This window comes from Rhipicephalus microplus, chromosome 7, assembly GCF_043290135.1.
Source record: "Rhipicephalus microplus isolate Deutch F79 chromosome 7, USDA_Rmic, whole genome shotgun sequence".
Classification (NCBI taxonomy): Eukaryota; Metazoa; Arthropoda; class Arachnida; order Ixodida; family Ixodidae; genus Rhipicephalus; species Rhipicephalus microplus.
In genome coordinates this window covers 9,161,266-9,180,979 of record NC_134706.1, presented here as the reverse complement: position 1 = coordinate 9,180,979, position 19,714 = coordinate 9,161,266, and the positions used below count along the sequence as shown (strand labels likewise).

The window sequence follows — 19,714 nt, the reverse complement described above, 5'->3', positions numbered from 1 at the left end:
CGATTGTTTTCAAGACAATTGAAACGCACGCGTATACTGAATTATTATACGCAAACAGACGTACATATACACGCACGTGCTGTGGCAGGGTATAATCTCCCCGAAATAAAATCCTGGTTACGCCAACAGAAATGGCTGACACGCTACTATCCGGCGTAGAGACACGTAGCAGAATGCACAGCAATCACGAGTGACCTCAGCAATGAACAATGAACCTTCTGAAAGCTGTTACAGCGGTATCAGCTTCAGAGATTAGGAACAAAGTCGAGTTTTGCGAGAAACGTTGTTTGGCGTCGTGCACGCGAAGTAAGCTGTACGTTAGCTGCATTTCGAGGGTTGTGAAATTGATGCGAAAACTGGCGATACGGTGGTTGAAGTCAACAAAGTTACCCCTCGACACTAGCATCACATTGGGTGTGGCTCCACGATAAGCATTGTTACTGGTCTCGTTTTACGCATCGCTTTTACGATAATATGTGTTGAAAGCACTTAACCTCGCGTTACCAGCGCAGTAATACTGTGAAATGCGTTTGGGACGATTCGGCTCAGAAACGCGCCCTATTCCTTGTACACGTTGCGAACGCGTCTTCGATTGAGATTTTAGCGGTGTGATTTTCCGCACCTGTTTGTACAGGACGTGTGGTGAGGGGCCCCCGGCTAGTTTCGAACACGTAAGGAATATTGTATATTGATGAACTTCAGTTGGAAGTCCAGCCTTTTTCCGGGCGTTACTTTCTCCTTGCGCTGGCGTTTCAACTAGCTGGAACTCAACCTTTCACCCCATGACGGTAGTTATTGCGCGAGAACTATGTGGTTATAGCGACAACCATGGAAGTTGTAGCGCCAGAACAGAACGACGACAAAGGGACAAGAAGGAGACGAGGAACTAGTTACAGTACTTTAGTAAAGAGTACAGTACTTTAATTACAAAAATGAACTAGCTACAGTACTTTTACTTTCACTTTTCCGTTTCGTTTCCTGATAGATTTTTCTTCGACTTTTTTTTGCTTGTGTTTTTTTCCATTACTCATGAATTGCTCTTTGTGTCACATAGTTTTTGCCAGATGGTTTACTGACTCCTCTATATGTTTTCGCACTCTGCGCAATGAACTCAGTTTAGCGCACGTCTCCTTGTCACTTTGTCGTCGTTCTGTCCTTGCGCTATAACTACCGTCTTGTCATATCAACTAGCCCAAACCGCCACACTTCTAAGTTACCTTTCACCTCCACTTCAGTTGAGATGACTCAGCGGCCGAATTTGCCGAGGAGACGCACATTTTTACTTCCTGGCACGAACTCCTCCCGTTTGAAGGATAGAGTTTCTCAAAATTAACTAGAGGGCACTCTGGCACTCCGATCGTTCAGCGACCATGGGAATGATGGGTAGTACACACATTTGCCTTGTCTTCGTACTTGCGGGCGGCGAATCGTACTTGCGGCTTCGTTTATTGCTGTGTTTAGGTTTTGTTTTGAAAGAAAGATTTAACTCTTTTGAACTGTCTGACCCAATTTGGAAAGGTAAGTCGAAAAAAATAAGGTGGTGAAGTGCAATCGCTGAACATTTGCTGCTTTTTGTTTTGCTAGAAAAAAGCTTTAAGCCACATGAACACACACGGAGCCAAAGGCAGGCCAGAAGTACGAAGATTAGACAAATGTGTGTACTACCACCCATCATTCCCATGCTCGTTAAAGTGCCGTGCGTTGCAGCTTTCATAGACACTAGCGCCAGAGTTCCCTCTAGTAAGTATTGTAGGAAACTCTATGGTTTGAAGCACTCGTCTAACACATGTATATTCTCGCCTCTCCGTGCAACTGACGAGATTTGTCTAATGCTGGAAAAAAAAAATTCTATCGTTTGCCAGACAACAAAAATCACACCGCACACACAAAAAACAGTCGCTTTGCCGCAGTGCATGGTAATTTGGCAGTGAAGCACGCTTGCCGTCAAAGACGCGTGTGCGTGCGCACACTAGACGTAGCTCGTTGGTCCACAAAAGCAGCCTTGGAACTGATAGCACTGTCATGCCAAATATTCGTTTACGCTTGTGATAAATTCGCACGGACGTGAAGTGGCTACCAGAGCGAGGGGATGCACTGAGTCTAGCTGAGTACTTAATCTCAATACGTACATAGTCTTACTAGATACGTATTAGGCAGTCTTAACATGTACATAGCTTTATTAATCGGTTTCTAATCTAGCTCCTCCATCTGTACTTATTCTAGATCACTCAAACTTCACCACGCACTGCGAACGTTAGTTACTATTGTTCGGGTTTAGAACAAACATCCAATTCATAGCGAGGAAACATGGGGAAGAAAAGGGACGAAAGCGCGACTTGTGGGGTTTAATGTCTCGAAGCTGCTCAGATTGCGAGAAAGGTAGAAGGACGCATAATAATAATAACAATAGTTGTTGGAATTTAACGTCCCGAAACCGCAGTATGATTATGAGAAACGCCGTAGTGGAGGGCTCCGAAAATTTGACGTGCTCATAAATATAAGCACACGGACGTCGAACATTCTCGTCTCCAGTTTCGGCAATAAATGTTTCATTCGTGTGCATCCTTCCAAAATGCGGCCGAGATTCGGTCTCGCAACCTACGGGTCATCACTCGAACACCGTAACCATCGCGTGGCGGGTACCCGTGGTATAGTGGGGGGGTTCCCGATAATTTCGACCACCTTGGGTTCTCGCATCGCGCGGTACAGTGGGCCTCTACCGTTTAACCTCCGTCTAAAATCGACCGCGCCGGCGGAAATCGGAAATGCGTCCTTCGGGTCGGCATCCTGGCATCACAACTGTACGCATCCTGGCATCACAACTGTACTACAGTGGCAGCCAAGCAGGCACGTGGTACAACGCTTGCCTGCCATCATCGCTGACAACGCTCGTTTAACCTTAAAAAAAAAAATGATTGACCAGAAACAGTGATATCGAAGGTAGTAAGAGGAATCAGTACGAAGCGTAGATTCGTAGCTTCCCCAGATCACCCTATAGATTTCGAGGCTTTTGCTGTGCAACCAATTGCTCGATTTATTCTTGCGAAGTGTAAAACATTACCCCTCTCTCGCAAATTGCGTACGTGGTTACCATTTTGTTTTTGTTTTTCTTTTCACTTCCACCCCTTATGTAACACCTAGAGTGGTCTCTAAGGTAATAAAATTAAATGAATATGTAATATATTTGTCGTCGTGATTATTGTGAATAAAAACTGAGACGAGTTATAAATTTGTAGATCGGAGTGATCCCTTCCTAAAATATTCACGAAACTTTTTCACACTTCCACCCTCATAAAAAGAAAGAGGGGGGCGGCTCAAATGTTCGCCGCAGATCTACAGTCCCGCACGTTACAGACACTCGAGATTCAGGCGGCACAGAGTTACTGCAATGATCCGCCCGTCATGCTCTTCCCTCTGCTTTCCGAATGGGCCGGACTTTATCCCACCAAGGAAACATCAAAGCTGTCATCAAGGGTTACAGGGCAAAGTCACTACGTGCGCGCAGGAAACTAAGATGGAAAACGTGAACGCTTTTTAGACGTCACCTGGTTTCTAGAAGCATCGTATAACACACGCCGGAGAATCTTCTTGGGCGTCGGAAGGCTTGCACGAACTCACTCTGCAGATCAAGTACCCTTCCGGCACAGGGACGAAGTCGTGAAGTGGCGACGCGCCGTCGGTCGAGGTCTTAGAGAAGGCCGGCAGACGCCGGGAGATCGGACGCAGTCGAAGTTGCCTCGGAACGGTCGACGAAGTCGCGGCCGTATCGGTAGTCTTGACGTACGCCGGGATCAAATATTCCAGAACAACGAGAGTACAACTTGAGACCACTCCGACACAACTAGCCGCAAAGAAGATAGTCCAGGTAGTAACACGTTGAGGATCTTAAAAGTTGGTTTGGAAAGAGGTGACACTGTACTCCGGCGAGTCTTGCACAGGGGGGAGGTGCGGTGCAAACGTGAAGTTAGCGGGCGCGGCGGCACATAGTGGTGGGCAGACCGGTGAAGGGCGACCGCACGTCCACCCGTAGGAAGAAGCAGCAGCAGCTGGGGAAGATGCGTCGGCGCCGGTGGTCGAGGCGCGTCTGGCCCGGCCGAGTCGACGTCGAAGCCATTTGGGGCCGGAGAGCGCGCCGCCCGCTAACCCAGATGCGCACAGCAGGTTGGAAGACCGCCCTCCCGTTCCAAGGGGAGAGGGTCGCGTGTAAGGAGGAAGGCCTCTCGCGTCGTGTCACGGGGGAATGGGAGAATACTGGGCGACATCCTTCAAGCCTAGTAAAATATTGCCACGTTCCATATCCCAAGTTTTTGTTATCGTCCCAAAACACTACACGATTCTCAGCGCAGCTTAGAAGTGTGGCAGCTTGGGCTAGTTGGTATGGCATGACGATAGTTATAGCGCGAGAACAAAACGACGACACAGAGACAAGAAGGACACGAGCGCTCGTGTCTTTCGTGTCCTTGTCTCTGTGTCGTCGTTTTGTTCTCGCGCTATAACTATCGTCTCAGCGCAAACCGCGCCTGAAGATTTCGAGAAGCTTCCGGACTGTATACAGTAGATCATTTCGATAAGATCACGCCCACTGTGCGAACGGTACAGATTGTTCTGGAACCTACGCCAACGCCAGCGATAGCGCTAGAACATTCGACGGCAAGAGTATAAATGCCGACGCGATTCTCCGCTCGTCAGTTGTTGATCGAAGGCCGACGCTCCGCCGCTATCATAGTGCACAAGAGGGGTGTCTAAACGAGCACTGTATGTATAAAATGATGTAAAGAGTTTTTTTTTAGTTTGAAGTTAATAAACTTCTCTTTGTATCAGTCCAAGACTGGTATCTGTGCAAGACTGCTGCTCTAATTGGACTTTCCGTTTACCGGGCACAGGCTCGCCCAAATAAACAGTTAAATCCCAACACGAAGTCTCCTATCTTCGGCCACGTCACGACCCCGTGACGATACTATACGGAGGGCAATAGGCGCGCGCAGCGTTATAGGAGAGCGGTAACTGCAGAGCACGACGAGAAGGCAGGGTATAGATGAGCAAGGAGCGGAGCGCCGATCGCAGTGACATCCTTTGAAAAAGCTGCCACAAACAAAACAATGGCATGCAAAGCGGCGCCCAGAAGGAGTTGCAACAAGGTGACCACGGTTTAAGGGGCCCCTAAGCCTACACTGGAACACCTGCGTAATCGGTTTTGCACATACCACCAGTCCAAACAGATTTTCTATGCCGGCGCCACCGTGCCGTGTTGGCGCCACCTTGACCACGAGTACAGGATTTTGCGAGTCGTAATGGGCGCGACCGCTCCGTCTCCGAGCCTGTCCAGTTGGCGGAATGCGTTGGAAGGGCGCATGAAAATGTGCTATATGGTCATGAAAGACGAGGACCCTCATTTGTGAGAGCGCACATACTTAACATGGAGGGTCAGCTGTTCTTTGAGCTCCTAATAGTTCCTTATTTGCTTGCTCCAGTGGAGATAAGAAATACATTAAAAACAAACAACGATGGAGCTCGTTGACTATGGCGCTTAGTTACGTTGCAATACTCAAGCTTAAATTAAGTACCAACTAAACCACACCGCCATCCTGCCAAAGATCGCTTATGTTCGTTGTGAGATAGTTCCGGTATATCAAACCACCTCGTATCTTTAAATAGTAAAGGCGTATACGTATCCGACCCAGCCGAGTCGTAACATGCACGAAGGAATCGAACCCTCGTGCTTTCAGCAGGGGGTCACTATCCGCGCGGGCGTGCGTAGGACCAGGCGGGCTCGCTTTGCAACAACAGTGCTGCAGCAGCAGCCCGCGATCCGGAACTGCGGCGAAAACGGGCCGACCTATTGCGTCAACTCCTCCTCCGCGACTGGACACGTGACGGGCTCACACAAAGACACCGCCTCGCTCTATCTGCGACGCCAGTCTAGCAGGGGCGGCCGTTTGTCACCGCGGACAATGACATAAAGGCACGGCCCGTGGCCGTCCGTAACGCGGCTGCGGCGGCGGACACTGCGCGCGTCGCTTGAAGACGCCGGGCACAGCTGGAGTGATACGCGCATTGTGAGAGAAAGACGTTAGGCTTAAACGTTATGCGCTACCGCGTACAAAGCGTGCCGGATTTCGTCCCCGGTATAGGCGTATAGACGTGCGCAGAGCTGGGCGTCAACCCTAACTACCAAAGAAGGAGACGGGCATATGGTGGCCCTTCAGGAAGGAGGAGAGCGAAGGTTCATCGTAGCCCCCGCTCCCCCTTATTTAAGTCAAAGTATGGGAAGCCTCGTAATGAAAGAACAGCCCAAGAACACAGGGGCGGAAGGAGTACACACACGAGCACTGTGTGCGTATAGCACTTCCGTCCCCGTCTTTTTGCGCTGTTCCATTACAATAAAGAGAGATATAAAGATGCAAGGAAAGGCAGGGAGGTTGATTTGATTGATATGTGGGGTTTAACGTCCCAAAACCAGCATATGATTATGAGAGACGCCGTAGTGGAGGGCTCCGGAAATTTTGACCACCTGGGGTTCTTTAACGTGCACCCAAATCTGAGCACACGGGCCTACAACATTTCCGCCTCCATCGGAAATGCAGCCGCCGCAGCCGGGATTTGATCCCGCGACCTGCGGGTCAGCAGCCGAGTACCTTAGCCACTAGACCACCGCGGCGGGGCAGGCAGGGAGGTTAACCAGACGCACATCCGGTTCGCCACCCAACACAGGGGAAGGGATGAAGGGGGTGAAAGAGGTTGCAGAGAGATAAGAAGGTACACACAATCACGAGCACACTCGGGGGAGCACACACAGTAGTACAGGCGGTCGCTCAGGTTTGTTGTCTTCAAGTAAAGTAGGAGTGCTTTAGTCGCTTTCTGCGCAATTGAATGCTGCCCAAGGAACTATGGCCCACCGACAAGAATTAACAAAGTATGGGACAGACTTTGCGCCCCCTCTCTTAGGTGAGAAGCTGACTAGGAGCCACCGTCCATGTCACGTAATTAAGATACTCATAGATATGTGTTAATCCTAATCATCGACTCGGTACGTCGTAACGCTTTCATTCGTCGAACAATCATTCCGAACAAAGCGAGGAGAAGGTACATGCCGGTGCCATATGAAGCACTGCTGACTGCAATTAAGCTCGATCGGGATCAAATTCCTCAGCAGCAATTGGTTCCTTTATACAGCCCGCATAAAGCAACCAATCACGGTAATCAAATTCTGTCTCAGAAGCGACTCTGTGACACCGGTATTACAGCAATAGCAAGTTGAGCGTTAATCGCACTACAATACCGGATAATTCGGCCTGACATATCGCTGGCAACGTTCCACTTTCAGTTCCGCGTAACCCAGGTGCGTGCAAAATTGGCTGTGAAACGTGAAAAAAAAAAATTCCACAGAAAAACACATGGAGGAGCATAAGCTAACTTATATGATATCTGGAGTTTTACGTCGCAAGACCGCGATATGATCGTGAGAGACGCCGTAGTGGAAGGCTCCGGAAAGTTAGACCATTTGGAGTTCTTTGACATGCACTGAAATCGCAAAGTACACGGCCCTCGACCGTTTCCGCTCCATCGAAATGCGACCGCCGCGGTCGGAATCGAACCCACAACCTTCGGGACACTGGCAGCTGAGCACCTTGTAGCCACTGATCAACCGCGGTGGACAGCATAAGGTTAAATTGACTGCGCCAAGAGGGTCAGAGGGTTGCAAGAAAGGTAGTTATGCAATTCAATGAAGCGCATTAAAATATTAAGATAGCGCACACTTGTTGCACGCACACAACAGCTGTCCAGGAAGACAGGCTGCAGACGTATACGAGAGAAGATAGTTTGTCCTATACCATTTGCTGCGGCGACCGAAGGTCCAGACACTTCCTTCCATCGCGCTTGAAGAGCCAGTCGAACCGGCGACGTCAGTCTTCGTGTATTACGTGAGGTATATATAACGAGGCACAACAAAAGGCGGCACACGGATCATCCAGTGGAGCGGTTCATCGCCATTATCAGCGAGACGGATTCCTTCCGCACTGAGCGACCACGTGTGGCGCGATCGAGATTCCGAAGAAGAGGAGAGGAGGAACACGCGAAGGCCAAGGATAACCAGCTCGTGTCCCAAGCGGCGCCCACCAGTATCGCACCACCGGGAAGCGCCGCTAGGAAGTGTTTGACGATTGCTCTCTCTCTCTCTCTCTCTCTCTCTCTCTCTCTCTCTTGCTCCATCAGAACTGTTATATTACCCCCATCTGGTTGGCCGCAGACGGGTACAGTTGTACGTGTGTACCCCTCACCAACCTTCACTCTCTCTCCCTTTTGCAGCAATTCGGTGCGTATTCACTTAGCAATAATAATAATAATAATAATAATAATAATAATAATAATAATAATAATAATAATAATAATAAATATGTGGGGTTTTACGTTTCAAAATAGCGATACGATTTTGACACACGTCGTGGTGAAAGACTATACGGACCTCTGGTATTTTCGCCTCCGTCCGTTGAAATGCGACCGCCGCGGAGAGAATCGAACCCGAGACCTTCTGGTCAGGAGCGGAGAATCGTAACCGCTACGACACCGCGGCAGACCAAGATTTAGTTGCAGGTCCAGCGCTTGTCCTCTCTTGGTTCTTCGTCGCTGTCGTTTTTCTTTTACGTTTGTTGCGTCGGTTTCCTCCACAAAATAGCTGCAAATGGTTTACGCAGTATCATTGGCGTAGTCGGGGGAAGGGCGCAGAGGGGTTAAGAGACCGAACGCATATCCATTGCCCCTCGCCCCCCTTTGCTCCTTTCTGTGAATATTTTAGGCCATGGGCGCGTTTTATCTCCGAGTAAAACGGATGAATAATCTACTATACGTTCACGTTCGCTTGACTCCAAAGCTCTATTTACAGGTTTAACGGAGCGTGAAAGCCGCATATCTGCCTCTACGACGTTCGTTCGCTCATTGAATTTTTATTCTTCTTCGAGTTCCAGTAGCCTTGGACGATAGCCAGCTCTGCGAGAGCGGCACAAACAGCTCCACATAACTGGTCGAGGCGTTCAGACGTTTTCGCATGCCACTTGGGCGGGTGACGGCGGGTAACACGGGCAACCCTGAATACGTCGGCCCGATATAGACGCGAAAAGACCATACGGTCTCGCATCACAGGGTGAAAGCGCGAAAGACTAAGGCAGAAAAGAGTCACCTCCAGTAAATCTCAAATCACGTATGCGTTATTCAGCTGCAGAGCTTGACCTTTCGCGAAGCTCTTTTTACGACAACATGTATACTATCAATGCAAGGTACACAATACCGTTCAATATATGTATAGCTCGTTGCGCATGGTAAATGCAAGTGGTGCGAACGCTATAGAACGCGATAGGGATTCATTATTACAAGACTGTTGCGATCACCGGCGATTTCTGAAAAGGTCACCTATAGCTGCACCTGAGGTATACACTGCATGCACGACCGACCGAAGAACGGGAAACCGCCAGCGTGCCGAAGAAACTCAGCAACCTTGAAGGGAACTTGGTGTATATAAGCTTGCATTGTACTTGAGCAACAGCGCAAATGAAGGGATTAAGGAAAGAGAAGACACACACACCTTAATCCGAGCTTTTCGCGCTGTTGTTTTTAAGTACAATGCATTTAAACGAACTCGCCCAGTCTGGCATACTCCTACATTAACCTTCCAGTCTGTATATGCCAACACCGAAGTTTTGCACAGTAGTAAAAAACTGCACGCTCAGAAACATTTTCTGCCGTCTATCCCGCTGTTTTCAAGCTTTCAAGGTGGAGCGTAAGGGCTGACATTATTAAGCATTCGATCATGGCGTATTCAGTGCGGGAGAGGAGACGCGGGTGCAGAGGGCTGCAACCCCATCCTCCCAAAATTTTGATTCAGTGTATACGTGCATGTATACGTACACGTCACATACAAGCGCGCTAACGAACATGCACAGAAGGTGAACATAACCCCCAAACACACCCCTCCGCCCCATCCCCAAGAAAAATCTGGTCATGGTCCTGCTATCCAGCGCCTCTTTGCGGTAAAAAAAAAAAAAAACACATTTCGGGCACGGCGATGTATACCTATGCAGCTCAGACAATTTGCTCTAGGATCTACCTAATATTTGTGATATCTCACTCTTACAGATTTGCTTTTCGATCTATTACAACTTCATGGTTTCATTTATTTATTTTTTTAGCAAGAAGGAGCAGTCGGCGCCAATTTCTTCTCCTCCTATAAAACAGACCAATTACAAAAAGAAATGTCCTCCGTTTGGTGCGGTTTAAATGAACCGACGCATGCAGCCTCGTTTCGAAAACGTGCTTACATGACTCAGCTACGCAGCCGGCGGCGAAACGTGCAACCACACCGACCCACAAAACGCCACGCTTTTCGTGCGGAAAGCGTTGCGCCGCTCCGCCTTCAATTTCAGAACTTTTTTTTTTCTATTCGTCTCGCTATTAATATTCGTATTTCTTTAACGAGGCAAGCACTGTTCGACCGAAACTCGTTAGCATTCGTCGTTGCCGAGAACAAACGACTGCGCCGCTATCGTCCACAACGCGCTGGCAGTTGACGGCATCGGCCTCGATGCATGCCCTTAGATAGAAAGATTAAAATGAGCGATATACATCCGCGCGATATTACAAACTCCTCGAAGGAACCCGCGGACCGGAGCGAATTGATGTGAAATATCTGTCCCCAATAATTACGCGCCGCGGTATAAATATGCAGAGCCGCGGAGAAATCATCGCCGAAGTAGCACGTGGCCACGCGTGCAAGAACTGTTTGCACCGGGCATCTCTCCTGAGCTGAATGTAAAATGACCTGAGCAAAAAAAAAAAAAAAAGAAAAGGGGTGCGCCAAATTTCCGCTCGAGATTGTGTCGCAGCAAGACGCCGTATACCTTATGGACATCATGCAGAAGTCGTGCGGGACGGCAGCTGCTGTATATTTTATCGTTGCCAATAGACGGCGCGGAAGGTATAGCGTGGACATTCAGTTTTCATTACTTTCGCACTGTGTGAAAGCAGGAAATCATGTTGCAGCACCGACGGCATATAGTTAGGATCGTGCATTCTTCGTGGATTGGGATGGCGCTTTTATTCATCGGGCATATCCTTCGAGAATGGTATGCAGCTTACGTGCATGTATACTCTGTCTATGCGTACGCAGTATGACCTTGTAAAGGCTTATCCCGTCATTGTGTTTAAGAACATACGAGCAACTTCAGCTAGGGTTGCCCGAAAGTTTAACATGGTGGAGCCACACATCTTAGCCACCATCATCACAAGGGGCACTGTTGTGGGCTCCGTCGTAGTATGTGTACGCTGGCTCGATATATAAGGGCCTGTTCTATGATCCATCAGTGTGTTTGTGAAATTATGCTATACAGTGGCTTGGTGGATTTATAGCTGCCCAAAAGTTTGACATTGAGGAGCCACACATGCTAATCGTCACCGTAAGCGTCGTCGACAGGGTATACACTATTCTGAACACCGTCGCATTCCTCAGTGAAGCCGCTCTGATTGGATATCAAAACGGCCACGAGCTATGTGATCGGTAGCTAACACGGCGGTGTTTCTAAGTGTACCAATTTAAGCGGTCCAGGGACACGGGGCCAGCCATGGGACACTGTCAAAGTAACAGTATACTCATGCAACGCCAAACATAACTTTAATCGCTTTCTCGTTCATATTGTAAGGCGGTGGTATATGCGACCTTAATCATGGCGTTTCTACTCGAGTCACGTGACAAGTTGTAAGTATATATCTGGCCAATCACCCGGCCCGCTTTGGCAGACGCGCAGAACCTTTCTCGCATGACCGAACATCAAACGTGGAGGCGGCGCTTTCTCTTCCTTTAAAATCGCGCTCGGCCAGTTGTCTTTTTTTTTTCTGTATTCAACTTTTTTTTTCTTTAGATTTCCCTCTTTGGCCAAAACAGACCTGACGGCGGCGTGCACGGTGGGCCCGTTCGGTATTTCGGCCACCGCGCTCAGAGTCACTCGAACGGTGCGGATCGTGCGCTGAATTTTCTCGCGACCGACGCCCGCCTGCGAAGGAAGCCAAGATAGATAACGAGTGGCGTACGAGGCGCAGGCATCGCCGATGCGGAAAAAAATTAAAAAAAAAAAGCTGCTCGAAAGCGAAGCCGTTTTTAGCCTTCATTTATTTTATTTATTTTATTTTATTTATTTATAAATACTGCAATTCCTGATAGGGATTCTGGCAGGTGGGTTACAGTGCATAAAAAGTATACATGGTTTACAACAACTGTACAATTCAACACAGATGAAATGGCTCTTCTTCTCGGGTACAAAAAGTTGTTACAAATAATACAACAAGAACAGAGGATTGGTATACAATGCTAATTAAGGTGGGACTCAAACTTAGAGAAGGCTGTAGTACTTGTGAATTCTGAAGCTTATTCCAATCGGAAATAGTTCTGGGAAATAGTTCTCGAAGGCAGCGTTGTTCGGCGTCAAACAGACGCCGGTTTCAAAAGTATAGCGGTTGTACTATTCACCATATAGCCAATGAATATGCAGGGCGGTGCAATACTCGGGTTGGTTCCTAAACTATACGCTCGTTTTGTTCTACCCTACAGGAGGCTAATCACGCAAAACTGATCCCTCGGACTACTACTGGCTAAACACGAAACTCGTTCCCCTGCAAAGGTGCGCACAGGTTGTCTAAACAAAAGTACAATGCGGAAGTGAGGTCGCGGTGGTGCATGCAATCTGCACGCAACAGCCCTTATGACCCGTTCATCTTATACAGGAGCCTAAGAATGGTTTTGTTCGTCAGGCTATATATACAAAATAACAATACGTACAGTCCGGTCCACTGTTAAAGGGAACGCACCGTTTAGTAACTGCCACGAGTATCGCTTGGATACGGTGCAACGACCCAAAGACAAGCTGGTTATGCGCGAATGAGATGTAATCGATTGTAGCAAGCACGTCTCAGGGATTAGCGGTGCAGAAGTGGTTCAACTATAGTGCTGATAGTACGTCGCATACGGAGTCTCGCGAAGAAGAACTCGCCAAGAAGGCAGCAGGATTAGAATCGACACCAAATCACAAGAAACAAGCGCCGACTAATCGATAAAATGAGAAAAATAGTAAAAACGTTTAGGTCTCGCTATACAGGGGCCTTACTTACACAGAATGAAATGCTTCGAGTGACATTGGTAATACAGGCTTTGGTGATGTGACGGAAACATCGATCGTATATCGGGGGTACAGATAGTCTGAGAGTTCTCGTTGAACATGTTTTCTGATGTCGGAATGTGAAGATGGGTTGGTTGGGAACTTGGTATGGCATTACGAAGTAAAACTCCGAGCGCAAATGGAACGCTTGCGGTGTTTGTTTACGTGCTCGTCTTGCGTCGTTTATTTGCCCTCATTGTTTTACTTCACAATGCGAAGGGATTACAGACGAAGCGTTGCCGTTTTTTGCTCTCTTTTTTTTTGCAGTTATCTTCGCACTGTCCCATTCGATTTCGTGGACAGTGAACACTGCGTGTTCGGCTAGCGCGTTCGTTGTCACGTGCTTGGTTTTTACATCATATCGATGTGCCGCCTAATCCTTTCCCAAAGTCACCCGTTCCTATCCAAATGCGGAATAGGAGATCGACGCCAAGTATATAATGTACGAAACGCGGAATGCGACGGCGTCTTCAAGGAAGAGAAAGGATCAGACGTGGAAGGTCACGCTAGACCAATGCACCAGGGTACGCGCCAAAGAAAAAGAAAAAAAAGGATCCACGAATTAAATGAAGAACAGAGAGTTGAAAAAAAAAAAAGAAAAGGCGAAGACGCCAAGCACGGCTTGCTGCAGTCGTCGTCGGCGGCGTTAAGACCAATCTCGGCACGCCGATTATTACCCTCGTCGAAATGACCTTGAAAAGCACCCCCCCCCCCCCCCCCCGAGAGCCGGACAAGCGGCGGAGCAGGAAACGTCGAGGGCAGAAAACAACTCAAACAAGCGACTAGAAGGTGGACAAACTGGGAAAAACAAACAAGAAAAAACGAAGGCACTGCCAAAAGCGCGGGCGCGGTAATCAGAACGCGAGGAGCACTGGCAACGACCGACGTGGCGCTGCGGCCATTGCACGCATGCTCAATGGAGGGACAGCCGAGGGCAGAAGGAAAAAAAAAAAGTTTCTCAGAGGAGCTGCCACGCTGTTATAGAGCGCGTGTACAGGCAGGCGACTCGGTAGCCGCTCCAAATTTCACGCAACCCAAACGCGAGCGTCGTATCTTGCGAGGAAGAAGTAATAAGGCACGCGCGCTGCACACCGAGTAATAATCACCCGTTTCTATTTTCGGGCGCGATGGAAGGAGGAGGAGGAGGAGGAGGAGGAGGAGGGGATCACACTGGAAGCGAAAGCTAGCCTGGATGCGTCTTGCGAAGGAAAAAAAAAAAGATAAGCCAGCGGAGTTACGTTATAAGTGGGCGCGGCTGTGTAATTACGCGTCAGAACATGCATGGACGTCTTTCGTTACGCGAATGTATAAGACCGCGAGAATAAAGCGTGTGCTCTCTCTTTTTTTTTAGTTGAGTCTTCAGCAATGACCTCGTCTGGTGTGAGCTTTAGGATTACAAGCGCGAAGTGGAACACGCGAGTTCTCGCTTTGGGATCCCCCGCCGCTGTATACACTGTTCCCACATGAACGTGGAAACGAGAAGACTCGAGACGGGCGGTCCGCACACAACTACGTTCCGTATAGCAATGTTCCTGGGAAGGGAAAAAAAAAAAAACCTCATACGCACGTCTAGAGAAGCAAGCCTCTTTAACGACGTAATTTAGACGAAAAAAAAAAGAGTTCTTCCCGGACTTAACGTCGCGAAGACTGGTTAAAAAGGCCAACCACTGCCCAGAACATGAAATTAGACGACTCCACTGATGAAAATGTCTGGGGTACTACGGTCCCAAAAACAACGATACGATTACGAGAGACGCCGCCAGTGGAAGGCTGCGGAAATTTTGACCACCTGGTGTACACTCACACCGCACCGTACATTTCGCCTCCGTCAAAATGCGACCACACCCCACAGTACATTTCGCCTCCGTCAAAATGCGACCGCCGTAGCCGGAATCGAACCCGCGACCTTCCGGTCAGCAGCCGAGCAACCGGTAACCGCGCCGGACCCTCACGGAAAGATTGTCCGTCGCATTGACTCAAAACCAGCGCTGTGTTTTCCCGTCAGAGGTGGATTTATATATTTAATTATTCGTTTATAATCTTGAAAGATGACCTGTGGCTCCTCTTGCGGCAGAAAAAAACGAGAAGAAAAAAACGAACCATATGACGCACCCGGTCACGTGACCGTTGATTGCTGTAAGCGGTCGACAATTTTTTTGTTAGTATTGCAATATTGTTAGTTTCATTGTATTAAATATTACTCCATAAAGATGTACATATAGATATGCGTTAGTAGTATGTATATAGAAAGATGGCGCTGCCGTCACGTAAGGTAATTACTTCATGCTCGTCAGCGCCTTTTGAGCAACTATATACTAGCTCGCCGACTAAAGCTCAACAAACCGATAATCTGTGTGTGGGACAAAACAAGGGATCACTCTGTCTCGTTGTCCGGTAACCAGCGGTTTCAGCGGATAAGGTGGTTGCCCTGGTAACACCCACCGAGGGCATTAGTTTGATTCCATGCCAAGGCAGCAGAAGCGGCAGAATTTCTACAAACGGCGAAATACCAAAAAAAAAAAAAAAACCGCCCCCCGTGCTTATAGATCGGTATTGCGTGTTCGAGCCGGCGTTGTGACTATTGGACCTTTCTTCAATGCTGGAATCGATTTAAATCAATTCCAGCGATGAAAAATAAAATTCCACATGTCGAAACACAGAGGGCCCTGCATGTTTACCGAAGTTTTTTCTTTCATCGCAAGCTTTTTTATCGCAACCTTTCTGCCACACTGTGCTTATAGATTATCTTACTCATATTTTTTTTATTTCTCCGTAAGGAATTAATGCGAATTAGTCAGAGAGGCAAAATGTGCAACGGTGGAGTTGAAGACAAAGCGAAGCGAGATAGCCGCTAAGCCCTATCGTTGCAAGCATCCTTGGTGCAGCCTTCGACATATCAATGGGAGCAGGTGGCCTCGCTATTCGGACGTCCATTCTTGTTGACGACGCTGTCCGGAATACAAGAAATGTGGCACAGACTCGGAGGCGATGTAAGAGATAATCGATGTCATTCGCCGACCGAAGCTATCCGACCCACTTCCGAGTGATGTACGTTGATACGAAAGAAGAGAGTGTCTATAAGAGTTATAGAATGAGGACTGATAGCACTCATTGAAGTCGTTACGTAGAAGGAATACGTATACGCTTAGATATGCACATACGTAGAAGGAATACATACGTTCATTGAAACCTCGCATGCCGGTTATGATATACGGATGAAAAATTATATGGACGTGCGAAAAGATTGAAATGAACGTGCTCCCTTGGTATCGCTGTGGTGAAAACAGAGCGGCTCACGCTAAGAAGATAAGTTTGGAAGTGGCATGGCGACATGTACCTCGTTTTGTGGACGTGCCGATCGCGGTGACGAAGGAGGAAATATCACCCTCTCGGAAACCCCCTTGGGCGAGGTAGTAGTAGTATAGAACTGCGGCCCAGAGAAAGGACAAAATTACCGATGCAGTGGAAATACGGCGGGTGTGTGAATTTAGCGCTTAAGAGGCGCTCTATTGCTCTTCGCTCGTGCGTTTCTAAGGCCATCAGCCACAAGTGGCCAGTGAGGATCCAACGCGTGTGAGCATAACTTTATTAGAGCGACCGGTCTCTATATACTCCACGCACAAACACAAAAAAAACGCGTCCTCGTTCCCTGAATGCCACCTTCAAGTTCAGCCGAGGTTCTGTGAACACTTGAGAACCGAGACAATGCTGCGGAAAAAATTTATATATATATATATATATATATATATATATATATATATACACACACAACTACGGCATGCAATAGTCATCTCCAGAAGACAAGCGCACGAGGGCTTTTCGATTACAGTGAGCCAAAGTGCACCCTCCCTCTCTCTCTTTCCGCACTGCATATTGGCTGAGTACGAAGGAAAGGAGCTCCGTAATAGACGCGAAGGTGAAACTCAAGCGATGATGTAGTTTCTCACAATTGCTCCCCGGCCTTTCGGGGAGTAAAAGATGGAAAGTTATTCTGGGAATGCGGAATCGGGGGCCATCAGTAGTCATTATAGTCCAAAACATTTATTTATTTATTTATTTATTTGTGCAACAAGATTGTCATGGTACTGATGGCAAAAGGTGACGTTAGGAGAAACGGCACCCGACTAGGCCTCTAGCACCATACACGCACTCACTGCACAGAATAATCACGTGCGTGTGGTGAATAATTAACATAAGTACAAGCACGTATATATAAACGGTAGACATTACATGTACCTGCAATGTACATTACATGTAGACAGCGGTAGAATTGAATAAAAAAAGATGTGGCAGTAACTTAGTACGAGATACACCATATACGCAAATAATACAGAAGGAATGGTACGAAAACAGATTGTCGCATCCCTGTACATCAACAAGTCGGACATGTTCTGTAGTTTAAATGTGCTGTCTCCTTTAAACTACAGAACGAGAAAACATTGATCAGAACTAACAGACAATTAAGCCAAGGAAAGTACAGGGGATGTTATTTGTAATGTAAATACACGGCAGCTCAATCTCCCCCTTTGGGGGAAGATCGAGCGACCGTGGTAAATGTGAAGAAACTCTAGTGGACGGAAATATAACTGGCCGCTCACAGGGACTCTACGTGCGAGGTTCGAATGACGCGTCTCATGCTCCCTACAAACTGACCTATACGGCAACAGTCATCCCCCCACCCTTCCGTCTACTTTATATAGGGTATATAACTAGTGGATTTGGAAGGGGGGGGGGGGGGAGTAGGCTGCTGCTTCCCTGCTCCCATCATGCATTCGCCTATGTGCGCAAACAAACGGTCCAGTCTTTAGCCATGGCAAGCACCTTGTTTATTGGTCTCTGTGGTACCACGTGCACGAATTCTCGATGGTCCTCAAGCGGGGGGACATGTCGACATACAAGCTGCTCCCCTCTTTGCAGAATGACAGGTATGAGGACGAGTCTGTGTTGAGACCAAGGTAAAAAAAGGGGGGGACAGCGCCAAGAACGAATACAAACGCCCTAGAAGATGACAGGGCCTGCGCTGTCTCCTGCCACCTTCTGGTCCCTTGTACTCGCTGTCCCTTCAGCAATAGCGGCCCCACTTTCCCATCTATTGTCAGCATGGCAGCCCGATGCCGGAGCCGTCCTTCCACTGCGCCCTGTCGCCCAGTGGGGCCTGACAGAAAATTAGGTGCCTTCTTCCTCCTCCTTCTAGAATCACTCAACAACAACAGTGAGCGCCGTGCACCTGCAGCTCTTTTTCGGCGGAGCTGCCTTTGGCCGAGCGGTAGGCTCGCCGATCGACGCCCCGGAGAACCAGCGGAAATGGATCGGGCCGCCGCCGCGAGGTCGACGACCTCACCTGGCGCTGGGCGCACACGCCCGCGCGCTATGGTCAAACCTGTTGGCGGGGCGCGCTCTTCTCCCGTCCAAGTCGCGTGCGACCTCGTCGAGAATCGAGTCTTCTGCGCATATTTCACGCCACCTGCTTCTATTAGCGAAGTTGTAGGCCGTTTCACGTATACTGACCACTATGCTAAGTCACGTCATTTTCACTGGTATAGCGCACCACGACAAGGACACACACAAAGGAGAGATGCACACACACACACAGCACTAACTTGCAACTAATGTTTTATTTGCGATCACACACGCTGTTTTATACAACAGAAGACCGATAAAACCTGGATAATGTCACGTCAAGAATACAGCACAGCCCATGCACGTGTCATCACCGATAGCGACAATCTACACTAGCCCGTCAATCTACACTAGCCCGCTTTTGAAATAGACAAAATGAAAGAAAAATGTGTGAGTGTGGCTTCCATAGCTTTATCATCCAAAGAAAAGAAGTATCTAGAATCTTCACTTTGACGGGCTAGTGTAGATTGTCGCTATCGGTGACAATCTATACTGTATACTGACCACGAACATTTGTCGCCGAACAGCACGAGATGGGTCGGTGTACTGCCTAACGTTTGCTTTTAAACGCGAACTTGTATAGGCCGTTTCACGTACTGACGATGAGTATCACCGAATCCAACTACCGCGTTCGTTCGAACACTTTCAGCACCGGACGGGTTGGCACTGCCTAACTGCGGCTAAAACATTTGCTAACGCTCACTGGAGGGGTTATATGACATGATGGTGTCACCAGGGTTGCTAATATGGTGACGATGGCTGACACATACCATGTGGACCAGAGTTGGCTAACGCTGAATAAGTGAACGCTGGCGTATTCTCACTCTTGACCGTTCTCTATCCGCTGTTGTAACAGTAACGTTGTCTTCATTCAATCTGAATTCTACGACCGAGTTTTCCGCGAAACCTTTTTCACTCGCCTGAGCTTCGAGTAAACAGTGAAAGAAAGAAAAAAAAAACGCGCATGAGCGACTTGGCCGATTCGTGCATGCTTTTACTTGAGTGTTGTGCAGTTCATTGCTGACGGAATCACCAACAAGCAATTCTAAATGGGCTGGTCAAAAAAATATTAAGAAAGCAACCGCGGATATCTTCCTACTGCAGTCGTATTCCAACTA

The 19,714-nt window shown here is 48.2% G+C and overlaps 1 protein-coding gene across 2 annotated transcripts in view; it reads right to left on the bottom strand.

Annotated features, from left to right (window-relative positions):
• sn (fascin domain-containing protein singed) overlaps positions 1-19,714 on the bottom strand; it is a 69,890-nt gene that overhangs the window by 8,779 nt on the left and 41,397 nt on the right. Inside the window, exon 1 of one of the 2 annotated variants that reach the window (XM_075868623.1) lies at positions 3,546-3,676. The exons of the other annotated variant lie outside the window; for it this stretch is intronic. Coding sequence (XP_075724738.1) covers positions 3,546-3,562 — 17 coding nt within the window. The 5' untranslated portion in view covers positions 3,563-3,676. Of the gene's footprint in view, positions 1-3,545; positions 3,677-19,714 lie in introns of those variants that run through there. 2 annotated transcript variants of the gene reach the window in all.